This window comes from Papio anubis, chromosome 11 (genome assembly GCF_008728515.1).
Source record: "Papio anubis isolate 15944 chromosome 11, Panubis1.0, whole genome shotgun sequence".
NCBI lineage: Eukaryota > Metazoa > Chordata > Mammalia > Primates > Cercopithecidae > Papio > Papio anubis.
The window spans coordinates 118399574-118411135 of NC_044986.1; the positions used below are offsets into that span (position 1 = coordinate 118399574).

The 11562-nt window shown below is 47.0% G+C and overlaps 1 protein-coding gene and 1 long non-coding RNA gene across 2 annotated transcripts in view; one reads left to right on the plus strand and one right to left on the minus strand.

The window, feature by feature from the left end:
- Positions 1-11005, minus strand: part of TAF3 (TATA-box binding protein associated factor 3) — a 211126-nt gene extending 200121 nt beyond the window's left edge. The window contains exon 1 of the mRNA XM_021943033.2: positions 9847-11005. Within this exon, the coding sequence (XP_021798725.1) occupies positions 9847-9859 (13 nt within the window). The 5' untranslated portion in view covers positions 9860-11005. The remainder of the gene's footprint in view (positions 1-9846) is intronic.
- Positions 47-1242, plus strand: LOC103887280. Its single transcript, XR_001906160.3, has 2 exons — positions 47-189; positions 1029-1242. It is a non-coding gene; the product is annotated as an uncharacterized LOC103887280 (long non-coding RNA).
- Positions 11006-11562: the final 557 nt, after the last annotated feature.

Here is an 11562-nt window from a genome sequence, read left to right on the forward strand (position 1 = left end):
CCTTCGGAGCGGAGCGAAGCCTCGGGATCGCCTCTGAGGCCTGGAAGCCGGCCGGAAGCGGGCGTGCGGCGCGCAGGTGGAGGAGGCGCCCGGGGAGGCAGGTGCTGGGGCGCCCACCTCGGGGAGAGCGGGGACGAAAACGTCAGTGTTTTAGAGGCAAACGAGGGATCTGGGATATGACATTGACAGGTTAGAGAGTTAGCATTAATAACGTTAGTCATATGAGAGGGTTATGTGCTAGAGAGAAGTTTCGGGCGTGGGAACTTACGGTGCTCGCCGAACGCAGACCTGCGCTGGTCTTGCCTATGCTAAAAATCTGTGTATTGAGGTGCTTGCCACTGTAAAGATTAAATAAAGTCCAAGGTGTTCCGCATGCCCTTCGAAGCCCTTCGCAATAGGGCGGGGACTAGGAGGAGGCTTCTGTGCCAAATTAATGGGGGCCCCAAAAAACTCAGTCATCAAGATCGAGAAAAAATCCAAATCCATGCCACAAACTCCTGACTCACTCATGTCATTCTAATCTCAGCCCTGGTTCCACTAAAACTTTTTTCTTTCTTTCTTTCTTTTTTTTTTTTTTTTTTTTTTTTTTTTTTTTACAAACCAGGTGAGCTGCCTGTGGGCTGTAGTGTGCGATTTGCGCATCGCGGCTGTGACTTGTGGGGGGTTGGGTACCTCAGCTGCCTACAGAGGCCAAACCGGAGCCTTAAACCGGTGTCGCAGGCCGAGTGTCCTGGAAACGGTTGCCTACCCCAGAGCCTTCTCCCAGCTCCAGCCAAGTATTGCCAGAAATCGGGATTTAGGGATAAATATCTTGATTTTTAAATACAAAAGTTGGGAACACATCTCAAAAGCCAAACTCATCCCACGATTAGTCTAGATTCAGCCTGCAGGTCGCCCAATTGCAGTGGCTGAACTATGCGGTTTCTTAAATATGCCCTTCTGTACCTATCACAGTTATTTAGTATAAGAGTTTATGTGCTCCTTCAATAAATTCCGAGTTTATGAGTGGCTCTATATTCCTCCTACAGGGACTGTTCCAGAACTTTGAACATGATATTCACATTTTTGAAAGTCTGGAAAACTCAATAATAGAACTGAAACTATGGTTCTTCAGCTAAATGGTGATCTGCAGAGAAGCAAGGTACTAGAGGGCAAGGTGCCTGTATTTACTTCATGGACACTCTGTCCCCAAGTTATCAGGAACATTGTGTTGCTAAATTTATGAGACATTTTTCAGTCCTAGCCTTACTTGATTATTTTGTAGCTATTTGATAATGTTGAATGCTTCTGTAACATTGAAACTCTCTTGGCCTTGGATTTCACAAGTCTGCCTGGCTACCACCACCACCCTGGGTGTTTGTTCCTCTTCATTTGCCTTTCTGTGTATAAGGGAGGGGATTTTATTTCGGAAAATTTCAAACCTACAGAAAAAGGTGAAACAAAATCATAGACTCAAGTATACACTTCATCTAGATTCACCAATTGTTAACATTTTGCCACTTTACTATGTCTTTTGTATTTATATATGCACACAGCTATTTTTTTCCAGCAGTTTGAAAATAAGCTGCAAACTTCATGACACTTAACCCCACCACACCTCAACATGTATCAGCCCAAAACAAGAACATTCCCCCACATAACTATATACAAGTTCACATGTCACAGGCTTTGTTCCTCAGGAAGTCAACTCTGAAATAGAGATGAGCCTGCAGAAAGTTCATTGAGGAATCCTCCTGGGACTTGGCGGAAGGAATGAAAGCCAGGGTGCAGTGAATGCCTTGGCAAGGAAAGCCTCAGCCAAGCCAATGCCATAGTGTGCAGAAGCTGGAGTGGCCCTTCAGAGCTTCCCTGAATCCAAACAAGAAGGCTGGACTTTGACCGGGCGCAGTGGCTCACGCCTGTAACCCCAGCAGTTTGGGAGGCCGAGGCAGGCGAATCACAAGGTCAGGAGATCGAGACTATCCTGGCTAACACGGATCACAAGGTCAGGGGTAGGGGCCATCACAGCTACAACATGGGTGAAACCCCGTCCTACTAAAATACAAAAGCTGGCCAGTGGTGGCTGAGAGCCCATAGATCCCAGCTACTTGGGAGGCTGGGAGGCAGGAGAATGCTCGTGAACCTGGGAGTGGAGCTTACAGTGAGCAAGTGCAGTCCCACGCCACTGCACTCCAGCCTGAAGTGAAGCGAGACTCCGTCAAAAAAAAAAGAAGGCTGGACCTTTATATTCCCATCTGAGACGGGTCACTGCATGAGGGCTACCTGGGAAAGGGTGTGTGCCAGGCAAAGGAACTCTCTGCAGCTGAGTCCATTCAATTCCAAGGACAGCTGAAGTCCTTCAGTCCTGAGGGGCTCTGAGCAGTGCATTAGAGCATTCATCACACTTCATCTTTTTTTTTTTTTTTTTTGAGGAGCGGAGTCTCCCTCTGCCCGCCCAGGCTGGAAGTCTGTCGTGAATCGAGGCTCACTGCAAGCTCGCCTCCCGATTCGCCATTCTCCTGTCTGGCCTCTCGAGTAGCTGGGACTACAGGGGCCCGCCCTGCATGGCTAGTTTTGTATTTTTTTTTTTTTTTTTTTAGTAGAGACGGGGTTTCACCGTGTTAGCCAGGATGGTGTCGATCTCCTGACCTCGTGATCCGCCCTCCTCGGCCTCCCAAAGTGCTGGGATTACAGGTGTGAGCCACCGCGCCCGGCCTACAGTTCATCTCTTTTACCCTCAGAGACACGTCTTGGTTTGAGGAACGTCTCCTCCAGGATTCTGGAGAGGGCCCTTTCCCTGGGGAAAACATTAAAGAGGAAGGTCAGGAGACAAATTAGAGCCCCGACTGCTGCAGCCAGGCCTCAGCTGATACTCAGTATTGTCCTCCTCAGGCCTACATTTCTCTCACTTCTGGTCTCAGTAGCTTACTTGGTGGCATGACGCAGACCCTCGTGTGCAGGTCTGAGCCACTGGTTTCCAGGCCCTTTTCATACTGTGGCTGCTGAACTCGTTCTTGTACCATCAAAATTGGGGAAGAGAATACCCACAATTGGGCAAGAGGCACCCAAACGGACCATCTGGAAACCAAACACTCCACCTTGCCTCCCACTCTGTAATAGGAGCCCATCCCCCTCCTAAAGATGACTCCTCTCTTAGCTGCAGTCTCAGTGGAAGAGCCCAGGCAGCAACTGTAGCTAATGTTTCAGTGGGACTCCTGCTAGGGCCTCTGGTGAAAGCATTCCCCCGTTTGGAAATGGGATCTGTAAACCTGGAGAACCCAGAGTGGCAGGACAGGAAGAACAATTTCCCAGGTGGGTCCCTGGGAGTGATGTAAGTGGAGAAACCCCAGTCTCCACCCTGTGTCATCTGCTTATTGGGAACCCAGCATCACAGAAGAGTCATTGACTTGGTGGGGCACAGTGGCTCATGCCTGTAATCTCAATACTTTGGGAGGCCAAGGCAAGTAGATGGCTTGAGGCCAGGAGTTCAAGACAAGCCTTAGCAGCATAGTGAAAGCCCCATCTCTACAAAAAATAATTATTATTATTATTATGTGTATATATATGTGTGTGTGTGTATATATACATATATATGTGTGTGTGTGTGTGTGTGTGTATATATATATATATATATATATTTTTTTTTTAAAGAAATTAGCCCCAGTTACTCAGGAGGCAGAGGCCAGAAGATAACTTGAGCCCAGGAGTTTGAGGCTATGGTGAGCTATGATCGAGCCACTGCACTCCAGCCTGGGCGACGGTGAGACCCTGTCTCTACAAAAAGAAAAAAGGTCATTGGCTTAAAGAGTGCACAGCAGCCTAGGGGATCAGGCCCATCCTCAGAAGGTATTGCCTGTGCGCTGGTGCTTTCATTGTGCCTAAAAAAGGCTGTTCCATTGCTGTACCAGGCTGACAGCTTCTGAGTGGTGTGGGGTGTGATATGACCAGTGGGTTTCAGAGTCTTGTGCCCACTCCCACATCTCCTTTATTGTAAAATGCGCCCCTTAGGCTAACATAGCGTGATATGGGAACCCAGTGACTCTACAAGATAAGCAGGAAAGGCAAATCCATACCCAGAATATATTTCTTATCACAATGAATGTTTACCCTCGTTATCACATGGCTGACTAGGAGTTGTGGCTCACAGCCTCTGTCCAGCATCATGAGAGAGCATGGTACCACAGATTGCTAGCCTGAGAAAAGATCAAAATTCAAAGTGTGGTTTCTACTGAATACATATTGCATTTGCACCATCGCAAAGTTGAAAATCATAAATTAAACCATCGTTAAGTTGGGGACCGTCTGCGTATGATGACACAGGGTGAGAGAATTAACATAGCTCTAGGGCAAGACCAAAATGTATACTGTTGTCTGTTCCAAGTGCACAGAAACTATTTCTGATCCTTTCTGTTTGGGATGGAAAAGACAACTTTCACCAGCCAATGACCACATGCCATATGCTTGAGACAATGTTTATCTGTTCTAGCAAAGACACCACATCTGGCAGAGCAACTGCAACCAGGGTTACTACTCAGCTAAGTTTACAACCGTTCACGCTCACCCTTCAAGATGCATCTCATATTTGCAGGAGCCAGACTGTCAGATGAAATGAAAATGTAGTGACCCACTGCCTCAGCATCCTTTAGGTCATGATTTCTGCCCACCCCGCCCCAGCTGCAGGGGCAGTTTCAGAGTCATCTCCTCAGCCCTCCCACGCCCAAAGTTCTTACCTACGGGCCAAAGAACCAGCGGAGGGGTTGTGCCAACATCCCAGTATGTCTGTTCCAGTGACACATTCAGGATTCAGGGAATTGGCCACTGAGTGGATATAAGTGTGAGCTGAGCCTGGGTCAAGACTCCAGATGCCACTTGGCCTCAGATGCTCCCACTCTGACAAGGGATTTGCGATGACTCTGCGTCTCCTGATTTCATTCTCAGCTTCCTCAAAATGTCGGTTTTCCCTTTCCCCAGTGGACAGCCACCTGAGTAGGCTGTAGGTTCTTTTGCAAAAGGAGTTGGGAGATCATTACCTTCACCATTTGGTGCTGCAGCATTCTTCTTCCTGAAGACTCAGCCTCTTCTTCAGTCAATAGGGTTTCAGTCTGAAAGCTGGCTTGGATACAGGAACTGGGCATGGAATCATGACTGGTTATGGGGGTATCTGCCCTCAGCCCCCTGACTACCCATCCTTGAATTATTCTGATGGTCCAGATTGAGTAGCCCACATGTCGGCATCCATCCATTTCGCCCAGGTACCCCTTACTCTGTGAACCAGCCCCGTAACTCGCCAGGTGAGCCCACACCCCTCTGATTGCTCTCACGCATAACTGCATTCACTTGGCTTCTGACTGCTAAACAGTTAAGTATCGCCACCTGGTTTCTATGATTCTTGGGGTCCCATGAGCTCCGAATTTCTCAAATATCTGGTATATTCATATGTTGTCCCAGCTTGCTTCCACTGTTGTACCACCCTGTTCACCCCTGGTGGAAGTTTTAAGACTTGCACATTCAGGAGCTGCTACCTTGTGTCAGGTGGCACCTCTGTGCTTCATCCACCACCCATGCTGAAGTCCTCACCGCCAGCCAGTGAGGGAATCCAGCTCCAAAATCCCATCTTTGCATCTGCTCTCTGAGACCCCTCCGGCACCAAATGTCCCAAGCTAGACTCCCCAGGAGGTTGTCTCTGAGATGAAGATTAACCTCAGAAGAGGGTTGTTGGGGTCATCACCTGGCAGAGAGGAGAGGAGGAGGGCAGGCAGGAAGCAGGACTAGGGAAGGGTAGTGTTGAGAAGGGAGGGACTTGGGGAGGGGAAGGGATAGGGGAGAGTTTGAGGAGGAAAGGTGGAAGGGAGGGGAAGGGGAGAGAGCAGGACTGGGATAGGGAGACATTGGGCTGCAGCTCACCAAGGCCTCAGTCAAGCCCACCGAGAGCTGTGAGGCTGGAATGGCCCTTTGCAGGGTCCTGAGCCAGGGTCCTGAGCCAGGCGGGGGTCTTTATGCTCTCATGCTGATCAGGCACTGGATGTGGGTGCTTCTGGAGAGGGCCGTGACCTAGGGCAAGGTGATCTCCAGCTGAGGCCATTCCAACGAGGGTCGGCAGCTGGGGGCTGTGTGCTTCCGCCATTCCCAGTGGAAGGTCCTTCTGAAGGGGGACCTGGATGGTGCATCACAGCTCCCACCTCCCCATAATACCATGATCACACTCAGCAAATTAAGATTGACACAATAATATCCCACAAGATAAAGTGCATGTTCAGATTTTCCCATCATCCCCAAATGCCTTTCATGGCTTTAAATTTTATTTATTTTTTTTGAGACAGAGTTTTGCTCTTGTTGCCCAGGCTGGAATACAACGGCGAGATCTTGGCTCACCACAACCTCCGCCTCTCGGGTTCAAGCAGTTCTCCTGCCTCAGCCTCCCAAGTAGCTGGGATTATAGGCGTGCACTACCACGCCTGGCTAATTTTTGTCTTTTTAGTAGAGGTGGGGTTTCACCATGTTGACCAGGCTGGTCTCGAACTCCCAATCTCAGATGATCCACCTGTCTTGGCCTCCCAAAGTGCTGGGATTAAAAGACGTGAGCCACTGAGTCCAGCATGGATTCTTTTCTTTAGCTGGTGTGTCATGATCCATTACCTTCGTGATTCTCTTGCTGCTTAAATTGTCCCATATTTGGCCAGTGGGAGCCCTTTCCAGCCGGCCACTGTATTCTTGTACTGTGTCACCATCATTCTTGGAGGACTTGCTACTTGGTGCCAGTAGATTTTCCAGGCTCACCTTGTACTTCCCTTGCTCTAAGCTTGGAAGTAGCCATCTCCCTGAGGGGCCCTGGTTCTTTTCTTTTTCTTTTTTTTTTTTTTTTTGAGACCGAGTTTCGCTCTTTTTTTGCCCAGGCTGGAGTAAAATGGCGCAATCTCGGCTCACCGCAACCTCCGCCTCCTGGATTCAAGCGATTCTCCTGCCTCAGCCTCCCGAGTAGCTGGGATTACAGGCACAAGCCACCACCACGGCTAATTTTGTATTTTTAGTAGAGACGGGGTTTCTTCATGTTGGTCAGGCTGGTCTTGAACTCTCGACCTCAGGTGATCCACCTGCCTTGGCCTCCCAAAGTGTTGGGATTACAGGCGTGAGCCACCGCGCCGGCCCTGGTTCTTCTTAGAAAGGAATATTATTTAGAACCAAGATGTGTGCTAGCTGATCTTCATTACTACAGGGAAATCATTGCTTCAGGCCCTTTGTAGTGGAAAGAACTAAAAAATATGTGTCTTTTTTTTTGAGACGGAGTCTCCCTCTGTCACCCAGGCTGGAGTGCGATGGCCGGTCTCGGCTCACCGCCACCTCTGCCTCCCAGGTTCAAACAATTCTCCCGCCTCAGCCTGCAGAGTAGCTGGAATTACAGATGTGCACCACCTCACCTGGATAATCTTTTGTATTTCTAATAGAGATGGGATTTCACCATGTTGGCTAGGCTGGTCTCTAACTCCCACCCTCAGGTGATCCGCCCACCTCGGCCTCCCAAAGTGCTGAGACTACAGGTGTGAGCCACTGCACCCAGCAATATGTGTACTTTTGAAGTGCAAAGTACACGCAGATGCCTCTGATTCAAATCTAAAATTACATATCCCCTTCCTCCTCCCATGTCTTATTTGCATATCCTGTCTCTCCCAAAGTGAGAAACCTGGCTTCAATATCAAAGATTTGACTTATCCTGCAATGTCTTTGCCTCCTTTTATTATTTATTTATTTATTTATTTATTTATTTATTTGAGATGGAGTCTTTCTCTGTCACCCAAGCTGGAACGAAGTGGTATGATCTCAGCTCACTGCAACCTCTGCCTCCCAGGTTCAAGCGATACTCCTGCCTCAGCCTCCCAAGTAGCTGGGACTACAGGCGCTGCCATCATGCCCGGTCATAGCTCACTGCAGCCTCGACCTCCCAGGTTCAAGCAATCCTCCTACCTCAGGCTCCTGAGTAGTTGGGACTACAGGCACATGTCACCATGCCTGGCTCATTTTTGTCTTTTTTATAGAGACAGGTTTTGCTATGTTGCCGAGGCTGGTCTCAAACTGCTGGGCTCAAGCGATTTGCCCGCCTCGGCCTCCCAAAGTGCTGGGATTACAGGCCTGAGCCACCATGCCTGGCAGCCTTTGTCTGCTTTCACAGTGTTTGTTCTCTTTTCATAGGATTCACCTCAGTGGTTTCATCATTAGCTGTGTAAAGATGACTCCTTAATAAAACACTTTATCTCAGATTGTTCCTGAGTGCCATACTACCATAGCTAACTGCATCTAATGACTAATGTCTGCTTGGACGTCCGATATGTAACTCAAATGTAATTAATGTTTGAGGGCTGTCCAAAACTAAAATCATTCTATTCTTTGCTGTATGCTTTGAGGGGGCGGGGGGGAGGGCAGGATTTGTGTTCATCTCATTCACTAATAAATAGTACCTAGCAGTTAGTCATATTTCAATAATGCCTTTGAATAATTCACCTCACAATGATGTATAGAGTGGATTAGAGCACAACTCTGTGAATATGTGAAATACCACTGAGTGGTAGAGTTTAGAAGGGTGAATTTCATGGCACGTGGATGATATCTCAATGAAGCCACTATTTAAAGAGAGTAATTAGAGGTGAAGAGTGGAGGCCAGGAATCAGAAACCTGTTCAAGAGCAGCAGCGGCAGAAATGGAGAGCAGCAGTGAGACTGCACAGAGCTTAGTGGGACACGAGATCTGTAGAATGAAATTTCTTCCTGAGATCAGCTCAGACTCATCCAAAAGGCCTGCTCCTTATCATTCTGTCTTGGGGGACGAGGAAAAGAACCAAGAGCAATATGGGAAAGGTGAGTACTGGGGCGTAGCGGTCAGGGCTGACGAGGGTTACAGTTGAGGACCAGTGAGCCCAACTTCAGCCAACGGCAGCACTTTTTCTTCAGTTGGTGCCAGGAGGAGCTCAGTGACTGCACAGTTCTCAAGCTTCATTTAGAGAGTTTTGAATAATGATGATAAAGTTTCTGAAAGCTTCAACTATTCCATATTAAAGCACACAGAAAAACAGTTTCCTAAAGGGCAACAACAGTTGTAATGATGGAAACTCAATCCTAGAATATTAAACAGACCTAGCCCTTTACGTACTGTGTACGTGTTTTCTGAAAATAGGATAGCCAGGAGCAGTGGCCCCCGCCTGTAATCCCAGCACTTCAGGAGGCCAAGGCAGGCAGATCACTTGAGGCCAGGAGCTCGAGACCAGCCTGAGCAACATGGCAAAACCCCGTCTCTACTAAAAATATAAAAATCAGCCAGGCATGGTGTAGTCCCAGTTACTTGGGAGGCTGAGGTGGGAGGATGGCTTGAGCCCAGGAGGCGGAGCTTGCAGTGAGCCAAGATCCTGCCATTGCACTCCAGCCTAGGCAATAGAGCCAGACCCCATCTCAAAAAAAAAAAAAAAAAAAAAAAAAGATAGCAGTTTGAATTATGTAATAAACCTTACCAGTGGACATTTATCACTGTAATTGCAGTTATGCTACTTAGCAAAAGGAGAGGACAGAAGTTGGGGGAAAATTTCAAGCTTACTCTGATTCCTTCCTACATGTCTAAACCACACAGCATTTCCAGATTTATCTTGCCTTTCTCGTTCTCTGTATTAGCAGTTTTCAGAATGTGCTTTCGAACAGATTTTGGACTTTGCTTTTTCTGCTTCCTTGGCCTGAAATGCCTTCCCTCCCCACCAGTTAGCTCTAGTAATTTAATTTCTACTGTTGGTCACTGGTCCTTGAGGACTGTTTAGACCTCCCTTCCTCCAGGCTGGATGGCCTTCTCATGCTCCTTCAGTGTCTCTCCTGTGGCTCACCAGTTGTAACTTACCGCATTCTGTCATTTGCTTGTGTTCCTTCCAGGCTGTGAGTTCCTGCAAGGAAGTGTTTTGTTATCACTGTATCTTCAGAGAGTCAGAGTGCCAGTACACAGAAGAGCATCACTAAATGCTACATGGAGCTGATTACTTTTACATAGAGCATTTAACCAAGAATATAGCACTTATTCCCTGTTACATTCTCAGTATTTTAAAATATTAGCTCATTTAATCCTAACGACCTTTTAATCTCCATCTTATAAATGATAAATCTTAAAGATTAAGTAACTTGCCCAAGGTCACTGCTGGTAAGGGCTGAGCTAGTAGTATTCCAGTTCAGGCACAGATTATTCTTACTTATATTGACTGATTGCAAATTCCTGCTTTTCCTCCTTCCATGGTGTCTACGACACTCAATTCACCCTCACAGATGTGTTCTGCTGTCCTGGAAACGAGGTGGGCCAAGCCAAGCTTAGAAGCAAAATACGCAACAGGCTGGGCACGGTGGCTCACACCTGTCATTCCAGCACTTTGCGGGGCTAAGGAGGATCACTTGAGCCCAGGAGTTCAAGACCAGCCTGGGCGAAATGGCGTGTGTACACACACACACACAAGCCCCCAGAGGCATGTGGTTCATTGCTAACGTTCCCCAAAAGGTATCTGGTACTGGTTCACACTACACCTCCATCCGATTCCTCAGTTGTGAGCTGTTTCTTTCTCCTAGCCTCAGCCACCAACCCCTTCAGAAGTGGCTCCTGAAAACTTTGAGGGGAGTTAGAAAATGACCTTGAAGCCCTGGTCAGTTCACTAAATCTTTCTATTCATTACTATGAAGGTAGTTGTAAATATTTAAAGAATCCATTCTAAATACATGCATTCATTTGTTTTTAAAAGTCAAGAAGAGCTTAAGAATGGGTTTTATATTGTTTATAATTTTATGTATTTTGGAATTTATATATTACTTTTGTAATAAAAAAAAAACCTTAAGTTTTCGATTTTAAACAAATAGAGAAAAGCCTGAAATTTTGGCATGGCCAAAACTTCCAGTGTGGAATCAACGCAGGCATCTAATCTTAATTGTGATCTAAATGTGAATATCGTACTTTTCTGTTTGGAAAAGATATTTTAAATAATTTATTTAGAGTAAGTATATGCTTGGAATTTTGTATCCAGAATTCCAAGCAAATGCGTCCAGTGGCTTTTTTTTTTTTTTGGAACAGAGTCTTGCTCTGTTGCCTAGGCTGGAGTGCAGTGGCACAATCTCTGCTCACTACAACCCCTGCCTCCCAGGTTTAAGCAATTCTCCTGCCTCAGCCTCCTGAGTAGCTGGGATTACAGGTGTGTGCCATTTTTGTATTTGTTTGTTTTTAGTAGAAACGGGGTTTCACCATGTTGGCCAGGCTAGTCTCAAATTCCTGACCTCAAGTGATCCACCTTGAGTCTCCGTCTCCCAAAGTGCTGGGATTACAGGCATGAGCCACCACGCCCCGCCTTGTTGACTGTTCAAGGCTGTAATAAGGCATAGAACCGGGCTGAGGTTGTGGCTGCAGTGCTTTCCCTCTACCTTGTCCCCACAGAGGCTAGACATTTTAAGGTCAGTGGAGCACCATCAAATCAAAAGAACCTCTTAAATTATCTTCTACTAAAAAATTTTAATAGTAGCATGTTAATATTTTTAAATGTTTTAGTATCATCCCATTTCGAAAACTATATCTAATGTTCTTATATAT